The sequence below is a fragment of the Vombatus ursinus genome, unplaced genomic scaffold (genome assembly GCF_900497805.2).
Source record: "Vombatus ursinus unplaced genomic scaffold, bare-nosed wombat genome assembly UNPS02014812.1, whole genome shotgun sequence".
In the NCBI taxonomy this organism is placed as follows: domain Eukaryota; kingdom Metazoa; phylum Chordata; class Mammalia; order Diprotodontia; family Vombatidae; genus Vombatus; species Vombatus ursinus.
Window position 1 is genome coordinate 13,414,724 of NW_020954590.1, and position 26,978 is coordinate 13,441,701.

Consider the following 26,978-nt stretch of genomic DNA (forward strand, 5'->3'; position numbering starts at 1 on the left):
CACAAATTTGAGTAAATAAATACCAATCTTCCTGAGGGTAAGCACTATATCATTACTTTCTTTATATACCCAGTTCCTAGCAGAGTGCCTTTCAAATAGTAGGCAATTAACAAATGTTTGTTCAATTTAACATTACTGTTGTTTAATGAATAACAAATTGTGCTAACTAGTAAAAAAAACTTTTCTACAATAATGTTGGGCTATTTCATCTATATATCAAAATCAAATTTAAAAAGATTTGTGTGTACAATGTGCAAGACACTTTGGTTAACACATGAGTACTACCATTAATTACTCTGTCTCATGTAATGAGTTCTGGAAAAGTTGCCTATTTTAATATTTCCAACACGTTAGAACACATTAGTATTTAAAGAAACATTAAAATGATTTATTTCAAAAAATTGTAATCTTTGTGTAGTATATAAAGTTGCAAAGAATAATAATGAGGCCTGACATAAAGAAATATTTCTTAACTATTCAAGCTATCCAAAAGTGAAACAGGTTTCCTCTGGAAGTGGTACATTCTCCCTCACAGGAAGTTCAGGCCCAATGATGATTTGATGGTGATGTCATAGAGAAGACTCTTGGTTCAAATACAGGTTGAACTACATGGACGTGGCTTCTCAGATTCCCTCCAACTCTGAGATTTTGTGAAGAGTCACCTTCCTATTTCTGTTTCATGAGTTCTGCTTTACCTTCCTTTCATAGGATCATAGATTTTAAAGCTGAAGGAAATTTCTAACCTCTTCAATTTATAGATAAGGAAACTGAGGCCCAGAGAGGTTAACTACTTGTCATGGAAACAAAAGTAAAGCCAAGATTAAAAGCAGCAAAGTCAAGATTCATATCTAGTTCCTCTGACTTCAAATCCAGTACTCTTTCCACCACACCATGCAAACTCAGATCTACTGTCATTCTTGAAACAAAATACAACATAAGTTTCATTAAGCTGATCCTTTTTTGGGAAGTATATCACATCTATTATCTCATTTAATCCATTTATCAACCTCTGGAGGCCACAAATCTGAGCAGTTTCATTGTTGCTAGTTGTGTCCAACTCTTTGTGACCCCATTTAGGGCTTTCTTGGCAAAAAATACTGAAGTGGTTTGCCATTTCCTTCTCTAGCTTATTTTACAGATGAGGAGACTGAGGCAAATAGGGTTAAGTAACTTGCCCAAGACTTGCGTGACTACATAGTTAGTAGTGCCTGAGGCCAGATTAGAACTCAAGAAGACGAGTCATCCTGAATCCAGGCTTGGCATTCTATCCACAGGTACCCCTAAGCTGTTTAGAGGTTAACAAATAATGCCATGTTGTAATTTAACAGTGATGCACATATCAGTGGACTGCTTAGCACTTTTCCTTCCAAGTCTATGTTTATATCTGTGTACTTCCCCATACATTTTAACATATATTTATCAGGATACCAATGTAAACATTTTAAAGTCAGGCAACGACCATTTGTTATAACTTATATTTCAAAAGAAGAAGAAAAAAAAATCTTAAAGCTAGATCTGAACCCAATTTCTCCCTGAAGTTAATTGTCCAAAGTGTATAAAAATCTTCACGTAATTTTTTTTTGAGGGAATAGAGGTTAAATGACTTGTCCAGAGTCACACAGCTAGTAAGTATCTGAGGTCTAATTTGAACTCAGGCCCTCCTGATTCCAGAGCCAGTGTGCTATCTACTGTGCTACCTAGCTGCCCCCATGTAAATTATTTTTTAAGAATTACAGAATACCTGTGTTGGAACAGACCATAGATCTAAGCTTTATGTTAACAAGAATACCATCTTTCCGTCTATAAAATCTGTCTTTACTAGAGGGTAAAACGTACTATATCCCAAGAAAATGTGAGTAAAAGCCTTTGTCAGCCCCTCTAGGATTATTCAAATATGTAAAGGATCTCTGATTTGGTCTAAATAGAGAACTGCCTCTACCAAAGCAAATCACAACCCATTTAGAATTTGAAGTTCTGTAAAGTTGCTTAAGGCACAGAAAAGTTAAGTGATTTGCCATCAGTACTGGATGTGAAACTAGGTCTTTCTGACTCCAGTTTACAGACTGCATTGTGTACAAAATTATATACTAGTCTTTACTGCCCTGACAATTCTATTGGTTAAGGTATGCCACAGCTTCAGTGGTCACTAAGGAGTAAAAGGCGCTCCTACACAGCCAGACAGAAAGGTCAAATGAATGTGTGCCCAACACAGCCTTTAATTCAATAAAAATAAAATACTTGCTATGTGTGAGACCCTAGGGCTAAAAGATAAAATAAATACATAAATAAACAAACAACACTAACCTAAGTAGCCCACACTCCGATGCTGTAATACAATAAATACAGGCAAATAAAATAAAAGATAAACTGAGGAAGGAGAGGACTAACAAGTGGGGTGAGGGTCATGAAAAGATTCTCAGGGGAGGTTGAACTTGATTCTAAAAGGAAGCCCAAGATTTTTAAAGGCAGGGAGTATATTCCAGGGGAGGAGGGCATATACCCCAAGATGGGGTATAGGTAGCCTGTGCAAAGGCATGGACACTGGAGATGCAGTTCCAAGTTAGGAGGACTAGTCGACATGTTTGACTGGGATACAGACCGTGTAAGCATGAGTACTATGAATTAAGTCTGGAAAGGTAGGTGGGAACCAGATAGTGGAAAGCTTTAAATGCAAGACTTAAGAGAGTTTTATCTTTATCCCACGAGCAACAGAAAGGCACTGAAAGTTTCTGAAGAGGGAAGAGATATGGGCAGACCTGAGTTATAGAAATATTAATCTGGCAGCTGTGTTAAGGATGGATTGTAAAGGGGATAGACTGGAAGCAGGGAGAACAATAAAGAATCTATTGCTAAATTCAAGGTGAAAAGTGATGAGTATCTGAGCTAGGGTAGCTGGCCATTTGAGTAGAGAGAAGGGAAACGATGTTATGCTATCTGTTAAGGATTAAAATCAAAGATTTTATTCTGTAAATTCTGTAGAAAAATGATGAAATGTACACCTTAAAGGTCAAATTAAAATAAGCACAGTTTGCAACAAAACACAGTTCTAAACATCCAGAAATAATGTTCTTATTTTCAACTACCCATTATAAGATAATAAAGTAATGAGCCTTAAAAACAGTAACTATTGCCAGTTTTGCTCACCATCTCCTTTTAACAGACATATAGGAAGTCTGCAAACTATAGAGGATGCTAGAAACAATTTCTCTGAAAGTTTCCTGTCAAAAAAAGCCTAAAATATTCTTTAATAGAAAGCACTTATTCTACTCACATCCACGATAATGTACTAAATCCAAATTCATTGCAGAATATTTAGAATTAAACTTTAATTTTTTCCCCACCACTAAAAAATTCTTGAAAAATATGACCTTAATGCTTAATTAAGTGGTCAACTATTAAATTGTAACTTGATCTATTCATTAATAATGAACTAAACAGACAACAATTACAGAACAAAAAAAAAGACTCACGCATGTACCCTAATATTAAGTGTTATTTATTAATAGAGAAAAGGGAGCTTGACTTTGAGACAACATACAAGTACCACACCTTGATACCAGACAGCAGTCTAAGTAATATTCCTAAAGCACAGGTGTGACCAAGTCATTTTCCTATTTGATAAACTCAAGCAGTTCCCTATTTTCTCTAGGGTCAAATAAAAACTCTTCTTTTTGGCACTGCAAGACCATCACAATTTGGTTCCAACCTACTTTATCAAGCTTACACATTTTATTCTTTTTGATGCACTTCAAAGTTCAGCCAAACCAGTCACCCTTGTTTCAGATTCTCTCCCATGTCTTCAATGCACCATATCCTCATCTTTGCTTAAGAATACCTAAGTTCTTGCAAAGCTTGGCTCGACGGCTGCTTTTTACCAGAAGCCTTTCCTGATTTTCTTCCCGCCACATCTATGTGCATGCTTTCTTGCATACTAGAATGTAAGCTCTGTGAAGGCACACTCTCATTTCTGTGTTTGAATCTACACAATCTATCATAGGCCCTGGCACAAAGTAAGCACTTAATAAATGCTTGTCAGTTGATTAAAAAGACAAATAAGCTAGAAGAAATTTGTACTAAAGCAAGCAAAGTTCTCTTTTAGAAAAATGAGATAGTTTTAATGCTTGTTTTGAAAATGCAAATTTGTTACAATGTGATTTATGTATTCGGGAACAATCAGAGTAGCCCATCCACATTTGATGTGGTTTGCTTCAGATAAGCCCCCTTCTACCACTCACAATAACTCCCAAGATGCAACTCTTCTGATGCCCACCTCCCAAGTCCTCAGGTCTTTTTTTAAGGTAAAGTGCTGTATTTATTGTATATATTCTGGTGCAGTAGGAGTTGTGGGAAAAGAAGGGCTATTTTACACATGTACTTCCACCCCTTGTCCTTTGCCAGAGGAACCTGGCTGCAGGCCAAGTTGCAGCCCAATGCTGCAGGATGCCACCATTATTTATTATATTTATGTATCTCTCAAATATTTTAATGTGTATAAAACTGTGCTACCAGTTCCTATCTTTTTTTTTTAATGTGTCATTGACAAAGTTTCTGTGTTCTGTCCCAATCTCATTTTACCTATAAGCCTTGTGGTTTTTACAGAGCAATTTTGCACAGCTCAATGATTTTTAGGAATGCACATGTCATATTATAGCACAACTGACTCCATTTGGTCGTGAAAATAAATTAAGGACTAGTACACTAGATAATTATAACAACAAATCTGAAAATTAAAAAAATAAAAACAAAATTGAAAGATTTCCTGACAGTTTACATTTTGATCTATGAATAAAATTTAAATGCATCATTGATATTATTTTTCCATGTATAAAAACTATGTGTGTTAAAGGTGGGGAATAGGAAGAGAATAATAACAGAGTGAAACTAAAGCTACTTTTATAAACAATTTTAAAAATTACTAGGGATTACAGCACAATTAAGATTTTTCTTTTAGGACAAACAAATTTACTATACAGTAGTTCAAAGTTGCAAAATGATTTTACTAATCACGGTCATATATAAAATATATATACATACAAATATATGTGTTTATATATATACACATATACACACAAATAATAAATAAAATAAGAAAAGTAACAACTCAAACATACAAAAATTTGTCAATAATTCTATTTTTAAAAAATCAATATTGCTAAAAGTGAGCAGCCACATAATGCATTCTTAAGATGTAGCATGTATATCTTAGTAAACAGCAAGTTTAACCAAGACTTATTTGCAAAGCATACCTCAATCTGCATCTTCAGATGTGTCTTGAAGTTTGACAACAAGGTAAGAAATATAGAAAGAGAAAGCTCAAAAACCTCTGGAACAGATGAAACTCCATTTTTAGAGAGTGCAACACAAAGATACTGCTTAATAGCATTAATGAACATCTCATTGGTCCTGAAAACAGGTCCTGCATTCTGTAGAATGGACAGAAGCAACTGCAATGAAAGGATCTTGGATCGCAATTCATGAGACCTGAAATGTAAAGCAAAATGCACAACAGGTGACAAAATTGATCACAACTGTCTTGCAATGATTGTTGAACTGGAATGGTTTTTTCTACAGATATTTCCTGATTCTATAGGTATTATACAAACTTTCAAAATGGAGAAAAACAAACACAAATGTTAAGTGTCATTCTATCTAAAAAGACAAGGATTTAAAGATATATCCTTCCAAGTTAGTTTTGAAAGCACACAATAAAAACAAATTACTATATGAAAGTGATTTTGAGTTTCTCAAGTTGAATGTGACCTATTACATAAAATAGTTTTAACATTATTTTCTCTATAGAAGATATTAATTAACAAACCACTATATTCATACTCATTAATCTTTGCAGAATTTTACACTTCTTGATACTCTAATTCCTTTGTTTTTAAATTTATCCATCTTTGGCTCCTCTTCTAGACCCTTTAAGATAGGTGAGGGATATGTCCTTGTGCTTCTTCTTTTCCATGAATTTCTTCTCAATATCATTGATTTCAAGCTGCAAGGACCTTGGAGGGACACCTAGTATATACCTTCTTTTTAAGATGGAGAAACTAAGGCCCAGAAAGGTCAAGTGACTCAGAAAATTACCTAAAGGCAGATGACTCACAAATCTGTACCCTCTGTCTTGATCTCTCTTCTGCACTCCACACCTTTATCTCCAAATGCCTACAAAGTGTCCCTTCCTAGAAGTCTAACCAGTCAGGCAGACACAAAAGGTCCATATTTTGCCTATCTTTCAAACTAAACACTATATCTCTGCTGCATAACTATTAATCAATCCCATCTTCCATGTTCGGAAGAAACCTTGGTGTTGTCCCTGAGCTATCTGCTCCATTCCCTCATATATAATTTCCAAGGCCTGTAGGTTCTAGGTTCACAATAATTCTTTCTTACATACTGGGAGTCACCCCATTCATCTAGGCCTCACTTTCCTCATTTCTAAAATAAAAGACTTGGACTAGATGACTTATAAAGTCCTTTTTTGCTTTTAATTTATGTTTCTATAACCCCAACTTCTCTATTCCTACTGTCACTGCCTAATTATAGGTGCTTATTGCCATCCACCTACACTACTGCAGTAGGTACACAACTAGGTTTTTCTAGCTTCTACTCTTTCCAACATTCAATCTAATCATTACACTAATGGAAGACTCATCATCCTTATGTATACATAGATCTACTTGCAACTTGTGTAACTCTTAAGAAAAGTTCAAATGCTCTAACTTAATAATGAAGGTCCATCACAATCTAGTATCAGCCTACCTTTTCACCGTTATATGAAACTTCCTTCCATATAATTTATGATCCAACCAAAAAAGACTGTTTGCCATTTGCCATGCATGTCTTGCTACTGTGTCTTTTTTGGAACTTTTTTCTGTGCCTTATATTAATTCCTTTTACTTCTCTGATTAATTCCTTATTTGCATTCTTTAAAATATAACTTAAATGACATCTCTTTCAAAAAGGAAATTTTCTTTGGTCTTCTAGGTCTAAATGAGCAGTTTGTCCAAAGACCTTGCACAATACCTTGGTCATACCATATATTCTATTATTGACTCTCATCTCCAAACTGTTTGGACTTGTTGACCTAGCTGGACCAATACCCCTCCAATATCTGTCATTTTTCTCTTTTGCCATTTTTGCCAGGCTTGTAAGTTGGAACCTTGAAGTCATTTTAATTTACATTTCTCTAATTATTAGTGATTCAGAACATTTTTTTCAAATGCCTGTTGATAATTTGGATACCTCCATTTGAAAACTATCTCCTCATAGCTTTTGACCATTTGAGGAATGATTCTTAGCATTATAAATCTGAATCAATCAGTTCCTTAGATATCCAAGATGGAAAATTTTTATTAGGGAAATCTGTTGCAAAGATATTTTTCCCTAGTTATCTGCTTCCCTTCTGATTTTTTTTTTTTTTGGCTTTTTGGTGAGGCAGTCAGGGTTAAGTGACTTGCGCAAGGTCACACATCTATTAAGTGTCAAGTGTCTGAGGCCGCATTGGAACTCAGGTTCTCCTGACTTCCAAGGCCAGAGCTCTATCCACTGCACCACATAGCTACCCCCTTCTGATTTTTACTACATTAAATTTGTGCATATTTTAATTCAATATAATAAAAATTGTCCACTTTACCTTTTGTGAACCTCTCTATCACATAGTTATCACTCTTCCCCAATCCATAGATTTGAAAGATAGCTTCCTCCTTGCTTCTCTAATTTATTTACAATGCAATTTTATACACACACACACACACACACAGAGTATCCATTTGGACCTTATCATTGTGTATAGTGTGAGATATTTGTCTAAATCTAATTTCTTCTAGACTTCTGTCCCAGTTTTCCCATTGTTTATTTCAGTGAATGCTTCCTCCAGTAAGTAGGGTCCTTTCAATAGATTATAATTTTGAAGAAGATGCCTGATGTTATATAAACTCTGTACCACCTCTAAACCTGAGAGTAGAAGTATCAAAGTTGTGATCCATGTGTGGGCTGAAACAGAATAAAATGTAACTGGGAAATATTTACCAAAATAAATAAAAATACAATAGAACATAGATAATGTTAAGATATGGTTTTCTAAGTCAATATATGGCTAGCAGAAAACATTATATAAGTATGGTTTAATGGGAGTTGGTCCCTGTTTCTGTTGAGTTTGACACTACTATCTTAGAGCACAATACTCAAAACACCAGACGACATTAATAATTGTTTGCTACAACTAATCAAAAACTTTTGGTTATTCTAGCAATGCACTAGTTTTGTCAAATCCCAGTCACAATACCTTTCATTGACAACGATTTTTAATTTATTGGATGTTTTTTTCTTTAATTTTAAATAAAGCCAGCCACAGATACTTTTAGAGTATATAAACATTATTACTTTTGTCTCCAAATGCGTTGTACTATTCTACATACACACATGCACATGCATGCATACTCCTGTGTGCCCACACTTACATGTGTATGACCTGATAAAGAATGTTTTCCCTGGATTTAATTTTTCAAGGTGAGATAGTATAATAATAGTTAGCCAGAAAACCCGAGTTCAAGTGCTACTTCTGACACATATCAGCTGTTTGACCTTGATAACCTTTCAATGTCTGCAAAGAACTCACTAAGAACATTTTTAGGAGTTTACTTATCAGGAATTCCCTATGCTGATGAAATCACACATTTAGACCCCAACTTCTCCCGCAATTTCCTCCCCCCCAAGTCAGTATGGCATAGAGGTAAAACCATTAGGCTGGGACTGGGGAGACCTGGGTTCTAGTCTCAATTTTAGCACTATCTTGCTGTGTGACTTTGAATAAACCAATCATTATCTATGGGGCTCCATCTCATCTGTAAAATGAGAATCATAATACTTATAATATTTACTTCACAGGATAATAAAGAGCTCTGTAAACTTTAAAAATGCTGTACACATTAATCATTATTTGTAAAATGAGGGAGTTAAACTAGATAATCTCAATAGTCCTTTCTGATTCTTTCAGATTGTTTTATAAATGATTATTCAAGATTATTCTGGATTTCTGACTTGTTTTCAGTCTTATGATAATTTCTGGTACTCCTGATCTGGTACTCAGATATTCAAAATGCATTTTCCTTCTGACAAAATATATATTAAAGTTGTTAGCAATTTTCAAAAAACACAACAAAACTATAGCAATCAAGTCTAGGCATCATTCCAACTGTAGAATCAATTTAAGTATTCTAGTAGCTGGTTCTTTTTATCCTAAATGTTGCATTTAATCGAGTTCATATAGTATAGGGGAACTTAATGTTCCTAATTTCCACAGTATCAGCTTCACAAATAAAGTTCAAAATAATTCAGAGACCTCAGTTATCAACATAATGTTTCATTCCTCAAAACTGGATATAACATAGAACATTGCTTACCAATACAAGCAGGGATCATTATTACATGGAGTAATGATTATAAGATAGATATTGTCTATAAGAATGCCTTCCTTGATTCTCTCCAACCCCACCCCAACCCTGTTGGAAACTACATTCTCCCTTGGACCTCTCATGGTACTGTGTGCAGCTGTCTAATGCAATTGGCATGCGATACATCACTGATTCTTTCTTAGGGACTGCTGGGTAGTACAACAGATAGAGTGCTGGGCCTACAGTCAGAAAGACTCTTCTTCATGAATTTAAATCTAGCCTCAAATACATACTAGCTGTATGACTCTGGGCTAGTCACTTAACCCTGTTTGCCTCAGTTCCTCATCTGTAAAATGAGCTGGAGAAAGAAACGGCAAACATTTCAGTATCTTTGCCAAGAAAACCCCAAATGAGGTCACAAAGAACCGGACTCGACTGAACAATACAAGTATCACTAGTATCTGTGTTTGTGTCTTACAACAATAACAATAAAAACAGCTAACATTGGAATGACACTCTGAGCACTTTGCACAGTGCTTTATACATGTGATATCATTTTATCCCCACAACAAACCATAAATTCCTTCAAGGAAGGGGACAGTGTCTCACATAAACTCTCTCTCCCTAGTACCCAGAACAACCCTGGATAAAGTAAGCATTTAATCAATCTTTCACATGGAGTACTATATAAGACCAAGAAAATAAACATAAAGTATATGTCCTCTGCAACACAGTAGTTTGATGGGACTGGCAAAAGCAGTAAAAGGTAAAATGCTACATGCTCCTTGTACACAAGAACATGTATTAAAAATTCCTCAATAGCACAGCAAAGCCTCAAGCCAACTCCTGTGCGCCTTCTCATCAAAACATGAAATCCAACGAAAAACAGTAGCGGTATCACCCAAAGTATCTAGCATACTGCGTTTATAGCAAGTACTCAACAAAGAGTTGTTAACTTCTGGATATGTTACGAGTCAAAGAAAGTCTCATATAAAAGTGTGCTATATATATTAGTTGGTCCCAAAGATGAATTTTAATTTGGAACCCAAGTACCATTACAAAAGAGTTCCAATATGCTGCAATGGTTTAGACAGGATAATGTTAATTTAAAAATTAATACATCTGGAGTTATTTCAAATCTTTCCCTCTTTTCTCAGACCTCCTAATAATAACTAAATTTATATTGCACCTACTCTGTGTCAGGCACTGTGCTAATCGCACTTATCCCTATTGTTGTGAAAGTGCATTGCTATCCTTCTCAGCAATGTTTCCCTGCTCAACCAATTGCTTCAAAAAATTACTTTTTTTTTTCAGAGACTAAAAGTAGAATTTTAAATCACTTTCTATAACAAAGCTTAGTGGTGTATATTCTTTTATGTAATTTTTAAAAACAAAGCTTAATCTAATAACTGGCTGTTATCCTTTCTTGAAGAGGACCAAAATGACATCACTATGTTGAGGGTCAAGGTACAGTGTGTCTGACTGTGGCTGATCAAAACAATACAAGCTTGGAAGCCTCTACCACACAGGTCGAGCACCAATAGTCCATATGAATATGTGAAGTGGAGATGTCTCTAAATTTGTGCATCTAACATTTCTTTTGAGTTACTGCAATTGTGCTCTGCTCATAGAGCAGTGCCTTCTTTGATGTAAGCACACCATGCTAGACAGTCCTGTGCCAGCATCTCCCATGTCTCACAGTTAATACCAGAGTTCTTCAGAGAGACCTTGAGGGTATCCTTTTATCTCTTCTTTTGGCCTCCATGTGAGTGCTTGCTTTATGTGAATTCTCCATAAAATAGTCTTTCAGACAAACTATGTTTGGCATTCAAACAATGTGGGCAGCCCAACAAAGTTGTGCTCTCTGAAGTGGGGTTTTAATACTTGGCAGTTCAGATCAAGAAACCACCTCAGTGTCCAATACCTTACCCTGCCAGGTGATCTTCAGAATCTGCCTAAGACAATTCAAATAGAAGTGATTTCAGTTTCCTGGCATGGTGCTGGTATACTGTCCTGGTTTCACAGACATACAACAATGAAGTCAGCACAATAGCTCTGTAGATCTTCAGTTTGGTGGGCAGTCTAATACCTCTTTTCTCCCAAACTTTCCTTCTGAGCCTCCCAAACACCAAACTAGCTCTAGCAATACATGTATCAACCTTATCATCTATCCCTGGAAAGTATATTGCCAAGGTAAGTGAACTTATCCACAACATTTAAAATTTCTTCATCTGCTGTAACCAATAGTTCCATGGTATGGTGCTGATTAGTGGAAACCTTCTGTTTCCTTGGTGTTGTTAGGCCAAAATTAGCACAAGCAGCAGAGAACTGATTCATATTTTGTTGCATCTCAGCCTCAGAAGCTGCATTGAGTGCATAATCATCTGCAAACAAAGTCATTCACTAGCTCTCCCTCCACTTTAGTCTTGGCTTCTAGCCTTTTCAAGTTAAATAACTTTTTGTCAGTGCAATAGCTGACCTTAATGCCATTTTCATTCTCATTGAAGGTGTCTGACAACACTGCTAAAAGCATCATGCTAAAAATCATGGGAACAAGCACACAACCCTGCTTCATTCCCATGGTGACTGGAAAAGTTCGAGAGCATTGTCCATTATCCAGAACCTGTGCAAACATGCTGTCATGAAACTGGCATAAAATACTGATGGACTTCTCTGGGCAACCCAATTTTGCCATGATTTTCCATAAGCCCTCATGACTGACAGTATCAAAGACCTTGGTCAGACAGATGAATATTGTGTATAAACCTCTGTTCTGTTTCCTGACTTCAGGTTCAACACTCTATCCACTGTGCCACTTAGCTGCTTCAACTGGATAATGATGAATTCAAGATGCCTACAAAGCATACAGATAGAGACGCATTCTGAGGAATTGGTGATAAGCACTAAAGGTAAGGACAGAGATGAAATGGGGATATGTAACTCTGGGAATCATCTGCATAGAGCTGACCATTGAACCTACAGGAGCTAATGAGATCACCATGAGAGAGTGAGTGAAAAAGAGGGCCAAGGACAGAGTCCTGGGGAAGACTCTGGCAACACATAATGATACAGCAGAAGAGATTGCACAGAATCCATCAGACAAGTAGGAAAAGACATATGACAGAACGTCATTAAAAAACAAAACAAAACAGGAAGAAGGGATAGCCAGAAGGAAGGAAGAAGGGCTCCCTCTTCTCTGTTCTTTCTTGCATCATGCAGATGCCTTCTGCTACTACCTTTTTCTTCACCCCCACATGACATGAAGAGATAGCCTTTCTCCTCGCCAAGGCAAATCCCTTGCACAAGCAATCCCATTCCGTCTAACTTCTCCAGCAAACTGTTACCTCTATTATACCCACTCTCTCCCTACAATCACTCCTTGTTTACTGGCTGCTTCCCTACTGCGTGTTCCCTACACACTCAAAAATCTTCAACTGATCCATCCATGCCCATATCTCTCCTCCCTCCCTTTTGTGGTTAACCTCCTTGAGAAAGCCATCTATGACAAGTGCTTTTACTTCCTTTATTCTCACTCTCTTGTTAACTCTTTGAAGTCTGGCTTCTGACCCTCATCATGCAACCAAAATTCCTCTTCCAGAGTTTGTAATGATTTCTTAATTGCCAAATCTAACAGCCTTTTCTCAATCTTTATCCTCCTCTAACCTCTTTTCACCTTTTAGCCCTGTCAATCACCCTCTTCTTGATACTTTTCAGGTTTTCATGATACTGCTCTCTCCTGGTTCTCTTCCTACCTGTCTTACTATTCCTTCTCAGTCCCCTTTGCTGGATTTTTATCCATGTTGTTGTTGCTAAAAGTACTAGGTAATCCCCAAAGCTCTATCCTGGACCCTCTTCTGTTCTCCCTCTATACTACTTCACTTGGTGACATCATCAATGCCCATATTGATCATTTTTATGCAGATGACTCTCCGATCTACTTGTCCAGCCCTAACCTCTCTCCTGAATTCCAGTCCTGCATCTCCAACTGCCTTTTAGGCAGTTCAAACCGGATGTCTCATAGAAATCTTAAACTAAATATTTCCAAAACTGAACTCTATACTTTTCCCCAAACCTTGCCCTCTTTCTAACTTTACTGTTACTGTCAAGGGTACCATCCTCTCAGCCACCTAGGCTCACACCCAAGTTGTCATCCTTGACTCCACTGCAACCATCCTAGTGCAGGCATTGTTAGCTGGTCTCCCTAAGTCAAGCATTTCCCTACTCCAGAGGTGGAGAACCTGTGGCCTTCTAGGTTCTTGGGTGCAGCCTTTTGACTGAGTCCAAGTGTTATAGAACAAATTCTTTTATTAAGGGGATTTGTTCTGTGAAGTTTGGGATTCAAATGGTTGCACTTAAGGACCTAGAGGGCCACATGTGGCCTTGAGGCCTCAGGTTCCCCACCCCTGCTCTACTCTAATCCATTGTCCACTCAGCTGTCAAACTGATCTTCCTAAAATGCAAGTCTGACCATACCACTCACCTATTCAACCAACTCTAGTGGCTTCCTATTGCCTCCAGGACCAAATGGAAAATCCTCTGTTTGGATTTCAAAGCCCTTCACAACCTGACTCTTTCCTACCTTTCAAGTTTTTTTAAAACCTTACTCCCTTCCACATACTTTGCAATGCAGTATGGATTGGATGGCGTCCTGGCTGTTCTTCACAATCTACCTCCTAACTCTGAGCATTTTCACTGGCTATATTCCACGACTGGAATAGAGGCCCTTCATCTTTATCTCAGCCTCCGAGATGCCCTGGCTTCCCTCAAGTCTCAGCTAAAGTCCTGCTATCTACAAGAAGGCTTTCCTAGTACTCCTAATCTTAGTATTTTTTTCTTCTGAGATTACCCCAAATTATCCTGTACATATCTTGTTTGCACATAGTTTTTTGCATGTTGTCTCCCTCATAAGACAGTGAGTTTCTCAGGAGCAGGGACTGTGTTTCGCATTTCTTTGTTTCCCTGGCATTTAACACAGTGCTTGATACATAATAGGCACGTTATAGATTCTAGCTGATTTACTAGGCAATGCTGTCAAAAAGTGGGTAGGGGTCAAAGAAGGATGAGTACTGAAAAAGGTAAATTGTATTTGGCAAGGAAGAGACTGTTGGTGACTTTGGAGATAGCAGTTTCAGTCCAGTTTCACGGATAAAAACCCAATTGGACAGGGTTGAGAAGTGAATGGGATTTGACGACAGGGTGTGGTCAGTATTTTTGAGGAATTTGGTAGTGGAATGGATGAGAGATGAAGGGCAAATGGCTTGAGGCCAGAGTCAAGTGACTTTAAGAATGAGTGAGAGATGGCATGTTTGTAGACAGTAGGGAGGGAGTCAGTGGATAGAGAATAATCAAAATTTAAAGAAAGAGACAAAATGGTCAAAGGCATAGTATCTACTTCTTAGGCACTGGAAAGGAATGAGATCAAGGGCACACATCTCTACTCAAGACTGCCCTTGGAAAGGAGGACTACCTCCTCGTTAGAGTTGGGAGCAAAGGAAGAAAAAATGGGAATGACATTGAGAAGATCTGAAGTGGGAGGTGATGAAAGCTGACCTCAGCTTTCTCAGTAATTTATGAGGTGAAGTCTACCACTGGGCAGGCAGTAGAGGGGATGCCATAGGTGGGGCTTGAGGAGATAATGTTTAGAACAGATGGTGTGAGACAAACCAAGTAGGGATTCTATTAAGGAAGATCAAACTGAATGCATGCAGCTGTGAGGATCCAGGTAAGATTACCTAATTTAAATAAATCTGTAGTGGACCCAATTAGCATGGTTATGTGACTTTCTCTAGCATTACTCTGGAGCAGAAGAGGACGATAGGTGGATGGGTTTGGGTTTAGAAAAGGTTAAGCAGTAATAAATAGGACAAGGGACCAAGGGATTAGTGGGTCATGGAATCATCATTTTAGACCTAGAAGACACCTCAGAAGTCATTTTCAGTAGAAAAAAATTGCTCCATGAAGTCAGAGGACTTGGGTTCATAATGGTGCTCTTCTATTTACTGCCTATGTAACCTTGGGTCAATCACTTAACTTCAGCGTCCTTGTCTGTAAAATGAGGAGGATGAACTAATTGACCTGGAAATCCCTTTCAGCTTTAAATGTATGATCTTACAATCATATGGTGTGGTCCAGCCCCCTCATTTTTTACAGGTGAAGAAGAAACTGAGGCTCAGAGTGTTTAAGCGACTTGTTCAAGGTCACACAGAAAGCAAGCAGTAAGGCAGAGCTTCAAAATAAAGTCCTCTTCAAATTCAGGTCTCTTCTCAAATATCACAGGAGGCAGAGGGCAATGACTGGGTAAATACATCAGTAGTATTTATACTTGAGTTTTCAGAACCTATTCTTATTTTCTGAAGCTTACTTTCCCTACCCAATTCTTCCAGGGGAGAACTTTCCCTCTTAAATTAACTGGGCCCCAGTGAAAACAAAATAAAATCTAGCAGCTTAGTTAATCTAAATAAATTTTAATTTAAGGAAACAACATTATTAACTCAGGAAAACAGGTAATGACTTACTTTGGGTCTGGCGGTCCATCTGACAGTGGCTTCATTGACAATTTACATAATGACCTGAATACTAGAAAGGCATCCTTTTGTAAAATGTGGGAAAACTTAGCACCAGGTGAAGGTCCTGAAGAATTTCCAGATTCCTATATAAGGTAACATATCATTAAAATACAGACAAGTACAATGCAAAATCATCTTTTGAAGGTGAGAGAGATGTGACTTCATTCCCAATATAAAGAAAATACTGTGTTACCAGAATATCCTTTTTTAATATTTTAAGTTTGGTTTTTTTTTTCTCTCTCCACGCTAAATTAATAACTACAGCCACTGACTTCCCCTTTGAGATTCTCTTCTCGATCACTAAAGAAAATCTTCAAGTCCCCTCACTTGACCTCGTCATTTAACAAACACCAGGCAGGTTATCACATCCATTCCCGGAACTTATATTGAATTTTAAGCTGTTTGCATTATTCCAATTTTTACCTACTCTCGGGCAAGTGTGAGACTGGTGGCTGGGTATTATAATTTCTTCCGTGATGCATTTATTAGCTGATTTCTGGGTAGAACTCTTTAAGAAAATAGTAAACAAAGGACTAAGGGGACCTTTCACCAGTATAGAATGAAAATAATTTAAGTCTGCCTGGAGGTAGGGAGTTTTAGACTAGACTAAGTCACTAGGTCCCTTCTAGCTCTATGGGTTTGTCTAAGAATCTATGATGAGGGCACTTTTCCCAAACACTTTATATTTTATAATTTAGAATATTTGACAACTTAGTTGATAACACATCCCAGAAGCTAATGGGTCAAATTTATATTAAATGGCAAAAACTTTATATTAATACGCATTAATAAAATTAATGAAAAAATAAAATAAATAAAAACTTTTATTTCTATTAAATGGCAAAAATCCCCCAAATAACATGTCAGGCATCATTTACTTCAATTCAACAAACATTTGTTAAGTCTCTACTATGTGCAAGAGACTATGCTAGGAACTAGGGGAAAAAAAAGAAGCAGCTCCTTGCCAGTGAGAAACTTAAGAGTCCATTAAAGATATTTCTCATAGGTATTGTTCAGCATTAGAACTGCGAGACCAATGGCTTAATGTGATTTGTCAATTTATACCTGAGTATCATTGGAAGAGACAGACAATCTGTCATCAGGTAAGGATGGTGTATATGCAACAGAAATTGGAGTCCCTGGAATCCCATTTGCTTGGATGTTTTCACTATCGCTACCGTCCTCCAAAGTTCCAATGGTGCCATCTGCACTTGTATTTTCAGCAGTCCCTTCTCCCATATCTAAAAAGTTAAAATGAACAAAAATGTATAAAATACATTGAATCTGAAAACTGTTGGAAAACTACAATTTTTTTAAGTGGCACATTCTTAAAGAAGCAGCAGGAAAGCAGTATTAAATAAATGATAGTTGCTGTACAATCCAAAAGGTTCTATAATAGATTATGATATGATTATTAGGAAAAAAAAATTGGAATTACCTTTCATCACTACTTTTAACTTGCTCTAGAAATTAATATTACTTTACGGACAAATGGTCTTAGAAAGCTAACCAGCTTCTATAAGGAAATGTGAGCTGTTAATTTGCAGTATTACTTATTATAACTAAGTTACAAATAGATTCATTTTGAGAAACTAAATATCAAGTAAGTCATTTTAAGAAGAGCAAAGATAATTCTCAGTAGCATATTCAAATAGTCCTTTACTTAAAAATGACTTATATAGAAGGATTAGCAGTGAATTCTTGAACCCTGACCCCAAACAAGCATTATTCCCCACACCAAAAGCAGAAGCAAATGTAAATCAGAGCAGCATCAGGACTACACATTTCCCAACCCTGAAAATTGAGAGGGCCAGTAAGTGCAATACTGGCTCTTAAGGCAGGATTCAGAAGTGTTCTTACAGTCTGGAGTAGGAACCCTGAAGGTACAGTTTCAAAGAAACAGTTTTATAAACTGTGGTTAAAGATGGAAAACTATGAGTAAGGTAATCTGATAGGTATCCTAAGTGAAATACAGCCCCATGTACTGGTCTGTGAATCACAATATTATTTCCATTGAAAAATGCATTCAGGGTGAGACATGGTGGCGCATAACCATAATCTCTGATTCTGGGGAAGCTGGAGCTAATGGATTACTCAAGCTCAGGAATTTTAAGTTACGGTAGGGCTAAAGCCGTTTGAGTTTTTGCACTGTCGGGCACCAATACAGTGAATCTCCAGGCAAACCAGCCTTGGTCAGAACCCTAAAAAGATGTGCTGTGATCAGCAGTGAGACTGGGCCTATGAGTAGCTACAACATTTTCAGCCTGGGTGAGATAGAAAGATCCAGTCTCCAAAAAAAGGGGAAAAAAAAAAGAAAAATGAAGAGTCTCAAACACCTACCTTAAAAGTACAACTATACCTATGCATCAACTATATGAACTAAAAATCCTGCCTCTGATATTTAATAGCTGTTTGACCATGGGCAAGTCACTTAACCTCTCTGAGCCTCAATTTCCATGTCTGTAAAACAGGGATAACAATAGCACCTACCTCATAGGGTACTGGGAAGTTCAAATGAAATAATGTATTAAAGGTCCTTGAAAATCTTAAAGTGCTATAGAAACATCAGTTATTATTACTATTATACCTTGGTCCTCGATCGTTAACAAAAGCAGAATAAATCAAGTTCACATCTACTAAAAAGAGTATCTTATATGAGTGAATGCTTATCAGTTTTGCAACTGCCAGGAATGTTTCTAGTAATCTTAACAGGTATAGTAAAATTCTCAAAACCAAAAAAAAAAAAAAAAAATTCACTCTTAATTTCAAAAGTTATTGTTATTTAATGTTTTTTAGGACATCTAAGAGGAGAAAGTTTCAAACTTAAAAAATCACAAATTGCAAATGGTTGAGAATCATGTATTTATAGAAATTATTAACATATAAGAATCAGTGAATGGGTGCTGCCTCAGACAAACTGAGACCTGGGAAAGACTTTAGCTTAAAAAGGCCAAGGTCTCCCACTACATCTGGGGCCATCTGCAGTCATCCTGACCTACGTCTTGCCGCTGGACTCAGATGATTCTGTAAGAAACAGCGAGACTGACAACTTTACACAGTTCTGCTTCACTTAAATCCAATTCACTTGCAAGTCAAGACATCACCCTCTTGATGTCATTGGTCCTCTTCAAGAATGAAGGACAAACCAAAAAAAAAAAAAAAAAAAAAAGAATGAAGGACAAAACAACAGGAGGAGAAAAAAAGAGAAAAAGATGGGATATTCAAAGATGTGTAATTTGTTTTCCCTTGATGGATCAACAATTATCACTGGAATACAAAACTGGAATATTTTAATTTTTACAGTTATCACAATTACAAAAATATTTTTTCTAATCAAATGAAGTTCCACATAGATAACTTACACATAAGCTAGTTTAAAGTACAATACCTCCAACAACTATGTTCACCATTTCTTGTACAATACTGTGCACAATATCTTGCGCCTTATCTTCATAGTCATTGTTTTCTCCATCATATAATCCATCACTTTTAGATAATGCTTTAAAATAAAGAAATTCAAAAGATATTATTTGAAATATTAGAAAATGATTGAATGATTGATTAGAAAATGTCAGAAAGAACAGTTTTAAATGGTAGCTATACTTTTTAAGACATACAATCTAAAGTAGGCAAAACAATAAACAGGCACACAAAAATAAGCAGCTAATACTTAACAATGGAAAGAACACTAACCCCAAATGATAATTTAAATTAATTAAAATTATAGACTTTAAGGTCTTAAAAACTTTATTCCCATTCAATTCTGCTACAGGAAGGCCCAATACCTAAGACAGACTCAGAACACTGAATTTTCTTGGTAAATGCTTGCTGAATAAGTTAAGTGAATTAATTTATATCCATTATTGTAGGGAGATTTTTCCCAAACCAAACCACAATTTAATTTTATCCCTGTAAGAATCAAAACATTTTAAAAAATAATTGGAGTGTTACTTGACAAAATGAATTTTACTTTACATCCTTATAAACAGAATATAGGGGACAACTTTTAACCTTTCCTAGATGATACAAACTGGTCATTTATAACAACAATATTATACTGGACCATAATATGCCCTCAGGGGCTTTGAGGTGTATTGTAAGCTCTTAACATCAAATGACTTTACTATTTAGTTATTCTGCCTCATCTATCAACTTTCTTCATATATCAGCTGTAAATTCCAACAATCCTTTTCCCACCTCCATCTGCCATACTTTATTATTTAATTCATCTAACTACTGCCTGCAGTAACCAAGAATGAATGCGAGCCACAGGAAAGCAGATAACTAAGTTAAAGTAACCTTATTCTATACCCAATTCCAAACTAATAAGCCTTAGGAGAATAGGTTTCTCAATAGTTATTTTCCTCACCACTTTGAAGTCTTTTTCTCCTGCCACATTCGAGGTGGCTGAAGCTGCCAAAGGTCTAATAAGTGAAAAATTAATGTAATTTTACAGAAAAGGTCATTGGTTACAGTATGGCTAAAAGAATTATAGTCAACTATTGATAATATAAGGGTGGAATATTCACCGTGCAGACTAACATAGCAAATATTACTTTCAAATTCTGACTGACATCATCTACTCTTACGTGTTATAGGGATAAACTGAATTTTTATTTTATGTTAGGTCCTGGAAGTAAAAATCTTCAGTCATAATAATTACCTTTATCCCCCAGGTAGTCATGTCTTCCATAACTCTGTATCCCATATAGCCCCTTGCACATAAGAGAAGTACAATAAATATTTCCTAAATTAATTAAAATTTGTATGGAGAACCCAGCTCAAATAAAGGCTGGCCCTTCAAATCAATGGGTGGGATGTTATAGTCCATCTTCAAAATGTGATTAGAATATGGAAAGGGTTGATTAGGGACAAACCAAGGAAGTCAAACATTGTGTACAATGCTATTTGCTATTTAGCTATAAGTAGTGTGAACTCCCAGAACAATTATATTTAAATATAACTATTTTCAATAAGTAATAAAAATTATTTTGATATGTCAGTCTAAAATAACTTATGTTACTGCTCTTTCCCACTGATTCATAGAAAAGATTAAGCATATAATCCATGGTTGAGTGCATAATTTTGTGGGGTTAGGACCAGTGATTTTGTTGGGAATAATGAATTCTCAGTGAGAACTCTGCTCCCTCCCTCCTTAGCTGATTCTTACAACTGTGCTTCAATTCATAGTTGGGGGAGGGGATGGAGGAGGGCACCAAGAGATTAAGTAACTTGCCCAAGGTTACAGTCAGTATACATCATCCATAGGACTTGCAATCAGGTTCTCCTGACTCCATGGACAGCTCTCTAGCCACTATCAACCCTGTCTCTATATCATATGATATGGCATAAAAGTTAACGTTTTAACTATAGGACTAGGTAATATCCACTAAGAGCAACTGTTTAAGCAGTCAGGCTGAAGCTGTAGAAAGTAGCAACAGGATAAAAGCTGATCTTCTAACTAAGTTTTTAAGTCAAAATGTCAATGTCTACAGAGAAAAATTAGAATCAATATATATACTAGGTAGAGCTATTAATGCAATAAGATACTTGATCTGATTCTAGAATAAAGATCAGTTTCAAGAAGAAAAATAGAAATTTTCCTTAAGTAGAACAGCTGCATTAACTATATAAAGAAAAAAATTTAAATTAACTATGAATCCCATCATATATCTGCAATTAGCAATTTCCTGATTTTTACTTTTTTTTCCCTCAACATGCTCTTTACATTTCCCATGAACATAGTGATTTATGACAACTATACTCATTTCTCGGAAATGCTCGGCAAAAGTTACTCTTGTTTGGCTATTTGTAGCGAATCTATTCCAGCAGAGTAAAAGTTCCACACAACCAAATAAATACTTGCAGCCTTCTTTAGAGAGGTGCATAAACCCCCTAGGAATTATTACATAGCACATAATTTCTTTGCCTGAGATAAAATTTGCCTTATTTGTACTTAACATCATGTTACAGTCTTATTTTTTCCTAAAATTTCTTCACCATTTCCAAATGTGAGAAGTGTTTTCTACTTATGAAGCAGACAGCTCTAATCCCTCCCCACATGCTTCCCTCAAATTCCCTTTCACAACAAGATTACTTTCTGCAGCAGTAGCCTGATCAGCTTCAGTTTGTTCATTCTCTGCACTGGAAATGTCAGATCCATTTTCTGGCTCTGTATCATCATGAAGGCTCTTATCCACATCATTTGTGTGGGGTTCAAGTTCCCCTTCATGTTCTTGGGGCAAAGTATCAACAGTCCCAGGTGGCAGATGTCTCAGCTGAGGTGATTCAGGCTCATGATGGCTTACAGGGGATTGTAATAGATGATGATGTTGACGATGTCTTTCTTTTTCCATTTGTTTGGCTTCCTGTAGCTGAAAACATGAAGTATGAAAAACTGCCACACACTGTCTAAAGTATTGTTAAAATCAAATTATTTAGAATTTGGAGAAAACAAAGTTTGACCAACAGTAAAATTTAGCAGAGAGATAATAAATTTCTACCTTGGCTCATAAATTGTAAACTAAACTTATGTGACTACCAGCATAACAAGAAAATATTTAAAACATGCCAAAGGAACAAATGAATTGGTGCTCCAACTAGGTTTTTTGGTTTTTTTTCCCCCCCTTAAACATCAAGCAAATATGAAACACTTAACAGTGAAGTGGAAAGAGCCCTAGACTTAAAATTAGAAGACTTGGATTTGAGTCCCAAGACTAAAACTTACTGGCTATGCATCACCGGGCAAATCATCACCTCTTTGAGCTTGTTTCTAAAGGAAAAATGGACTAGATAATTTCTAAGATCTAGCTCCTGCTATAATATACATAAAATATAAGAATTTGGGACGGACCTTGATTGGCCCATCTACTTAAAACTAGTACCCAGATCAGAATTCCCTCTGCAACCATTCCTAACAATGGGTCATTTAGCTTCTATTTCAATACAAATATTGAAAGGGAATCCCCTACCTCTCTCAGCAGCCCAGTACACATTTAGATAATTTTAAATAAGTAGTTTTTCTCTACATCAAGTCTAAATCTACCTCTCTGCAATTTCCATTGACTACTACTAGTTCTGCTCTCTTCTTAATCAAATCCAGATTGTCTATGTATTTCCCAAAATGTGACACCCAGAACAGATGTAGTTTGACCAGGAAAGAGAAAGTACAGCACAACTACTACCTTCTCTGAAAGTAGACAGTAGGCCTCTTTTAATGCAGCCTAGGATAGCACTAATTCCTTTGGCTGCCATATCACAGCTAACATAATGAATTTATAATCCACTAAAATTCCCAAGTTTTTTTTCACAGGACTGATTGTCTTACCATGCCTCTCTATCCTATACTAGTAAAGCATTTTGTTTGTCTGTTTTGTTTGTAAACTTAAGCATAACTGTTGATGGAGATGTAAAGTGGTCTTGCCATTCTGGAAAGCAATTTGGAACTATAACTAAATAGCTATTAAACTGTGCATACCCTTTGACCTAGTGATACCACTATTAGCTCTATACCCTAAAGAGATCAAAGAAAGAAGAAAAGGACTCATATGTACAAAAATATTTATGTAAACTCTTTTTGTGGTTGCAAAGAATTGGAAACCAAGAGGATGTCTGTGAAATGGGGAATGCATAAATACATGAATTTCATGGAATACTATTGTGCTGTGAGAAATGATGAAGGGGATGGTTTCAGAAAAACCTGGGAAGATTTGTATTAACTGATGCAGAATGAAGTGAGCAGAACCAGGTGAATAATTTATACAATAAAACTGTATTAGAATAATAACTAACTGAAAGATTTAGGAAATTTGATAAATATAATTACCAACCAAAATTCTAAAAGACTCATGATCAAACATGCTGTCTACCTCCAGAGATAGAAGTGAAGGACTCAGAGTGCAGAAAGCATATATTCTTTTCCTTCTTTGTTACTTAAAAAAAAATTTTTTTTTTGGACACAATGTAGGAATTCATTTTGTATGACTTCATATTTGCAGTGGGTTTTTCTTTCTCAATGTGTGTGTGTGGGGGGAAGGGGATGAAGAGAATTTGGAGATGCAAATAAAACAAAATTAGGGGAAAAAAAGAAAGTGACTTGATTTGATCCTTCTTAGAGAAGGAAATTACCTGGGGCGGGGGGGGGGGGGGGGCTTAACCTTTTTTGTGTCGTGGGCCTCTTTGGCAGTCTGGCAAAGCCTATGGACTCTTCAGAGTAATTTTTTTAAATTAATAAAATAAAATATGTAGCATGACAAAGGAAACAACAACAATAATAAATCTAAGTACAGAACTCTACCTTTATCCTTACATTTAATTTTAGTTGACCCATCATTCTAGCCTTTTTGGATCCTGTTACCTAATTAATCAATCAATAAGCATTTATTAAGCCCCTCTCCTAACAGCTAAATCTGGTCTTTTCTCAATCCCCACTGACGTATTTGGTGCACTTGACATTGTTGACCACCCTCTCTTTCTAGATACTCTCCCCCACCTTCCTGGGTTTTGGGGACATTACTCTTGCCTGGTTCTCCTCATACCTTTCTAATCATTACTTAGTCTCTTTTACTGGCTCATCCCCACCCAAATCTAGGTGCTCCTAAAGGTTCCATCCCTGTTTCTCTCCTCTTCTTCCTCTACATTCTTAATAACTTCATCAATTCCTATAGGTTTCACTATTATCTCTTTGCAGATAATGCTGGTCTATACACACGTGTGTATAAATCTATCCACACATGCACACAGATACACATAAGCCCTAATCTTTCTCCTGAGCTTCAGTCATGTCAATAACTATTAAATGTTTCAAAATGGACATCCCACAGACATCATAAACTTAACATGGCCAAAACTGAACTAATTCCTTCCAAATCCTCTCCTCTTCAAAACTTTTCTATTTCTACTATCATTCCAGTCTCCCAGGTTCATAATCTTGGTGATATCCTCAATTCCTTACCCGTTCTCACCCTATAAATATAAAATCAGTTGTTAAGTCTTGCTTTCTACCTTCATAATATCTCTTGAATCTGACCCTTTCCATTCACATAGCCATCACTTTAATTCAGAGCCTCATCACTTCTCACTTATATTATTACAATAAGTTCCTAAATGCTCTCACTCCACTCTACTCCTTCCTATTCTCTACTGCCAAAAGCAATTTTCCTTAAGTATAGACCTGACCACATGACTCCCTTACTCAACCAACACCAGTGGATTCCGAGTTGCTCTAGGATAAAACATAAACTTCTCTATTTAACTTCCAAAGTCCTCCACAACCTGGCCTGTTATTTTTATTTTTCCAGTCTAAAAAGCTATTACCTTACCTCTCCTCCCACACTACGCGACCCAGTCAAGTTATTGGACTTCTCTCTAAATCCTTCATCAATAATCTTCCATTTGCCTCCTTAGACTTTTACACTAGCTGTCCCAAATGTCTGCAATGCCCTCCCTACTTATCTCTGCCTCAGACAGTCCCTCTACTTTGAAGAAATAGCTCAAGCACCACCTGCATTAAGCTTTTCCTGATCCCTCCACAATGCTAGTGTACTCCCTCCCATAGTACCTTGTATATATTTGCATTTGATAACTTTACATTTATACTGTATATATTTAGATACATATCTGTTATCTCCCCCAATAGACTAAGTTCCTTGTTAAGTAGGTATTGTTTCTTTCTTTGTTACTTGAATCCTGAGAGTATAGCACAATGCTTGGCAAATTAATTGGTGCTTAATAAACACTTGCTGATTTACAGATTGGGATGTAATCCCAAAGTGAGACAGTCCTTCCCCTCAAAGGGTTAATGTTCTACTAGGGTAGAACAATACGTTCATATATGTAAATGAAATATATACACAAAAGTAAAATACAAAATAATTTTGTTTGAGAGGGATATCATGTCTTCCTCTTTTTTCCTTTTGACCTCCAATTTCACTCTTTAACACCCTTAGGATGATTGGGATTAAATGGTCATCTCCAGAAGCTGTCCATAAATGTATTTTTTTTCCCTTTTCCTTGCTTACTATTTTGTTGATTTGGGAATTTTATAATTTTGTAAGCAATTATCCATCTTAAAAAAGATTTTCAAGTCTATTAGCATGTGGCTATATGAATCAGCCTCTGATGATTTTCTTGTTTTTCCATTGTGATATCCCTTTTCTCATTTCTAATTCTGGTTACTTAGTTTTCTTCTGTTTTTATCTTATTAAGTTAGCTATGTTGTTCATTTTTTCTTTTGCTTTTGGTTGGACCTGTGATTTTATTGTAGAGAGCCAAGACAGTAACGAGGGAAGCAAGGGAGAGAAACCCAAACACACAGACAGCTTGTCTATGAACTTGTAATGAGTAAACTCTATCTACCAATGCATGTTGGTACCTGCTCTACAACTTAACAGTCTTATAGAGGTGTCTGGGAAGTTAAGTGACTTGACCAGTGTCACATAGCCAATAGGTCCTTCTGGCTAACTTACCAGCACCACTATGCCATCTCCCCCTCTCAATTAGTTTTATTAGTCTTTATCACTTCCTTGTTTTCTTATCAGAATATATTTAGCTCTTATTTTAGTTATTTCTATTTTTCTGGTCTTTTGTTTTATACATTTTCTAAGTTAAATGAAGGTTCAACTCAAGTGTGTTTCTTTTTCACCTCTCCAACCCAGTTTTGTCATCTGCAAATACGCAAGTCTTCTATGGCTTCATCCAAGTCATTGATAAAAATATTGAAATGCACATATTCCTAAGGCACTTTACAGGATACTTTCCTCTAAGGTGACATCAACTCATAGCTGGCTATGCTTTGAAGCCATAGTCGTTTAACCAATTCTGAATCTCCTTGACTGTACTTTTTAGAATTTCTTTTTCATTAAGAATTTAATTGAGATCTATAAACATTAACATTTCCATATAAAAATAAGAAAAGAAAAAGAGGCTTGTATGTGAAATTATGAAACTATGTACAGCTTGGGTTTTTAAAAATACGTATTACATTAACATGATAGTATCGATATTGCTTCTCTATTTT

The 26,978-nt window shown here is 36.3% G+C and overlaps 1 protein-coding gene across 1 annotated transcript in view; it reads right to left on the reverse strand.

Annotated features, from left to right (window-relative positions):
* Positions 1–26,978, reverse strand: part of LOC114053879 (brefeldin A-inhibited guanine nucleotide-exchange protein 1) — a 152,101-nt gene that overhangs the window by 75,587 nt on the left and 49,536 nt on the right. Inside the window, exons 6-10 of the mRNA XM_027876986.1 lie at positions 22,059–22,335; positions 19,350–19,460; positions 17,027–17,202; positions 15,911–16,044; positions 5,247–5,481 (exon numbers count right to left, since the gene is read on the reverse strand). Coding sequence (XP_027732787.1) covers positions 5,247–5,481; positions 15,911–16,044; positions 17,027–17,202; positions 19,350–19,460; positions 22,059–22,335 — 933 coding nt within the window. The remainder of the gene's footprint in view (positions 1–5,246; positions 5,482–15,910; positions 16,045–17,026; positions 17,203–19,349; positions 19,461–22,058; positions 22,336–26,978) is intronic.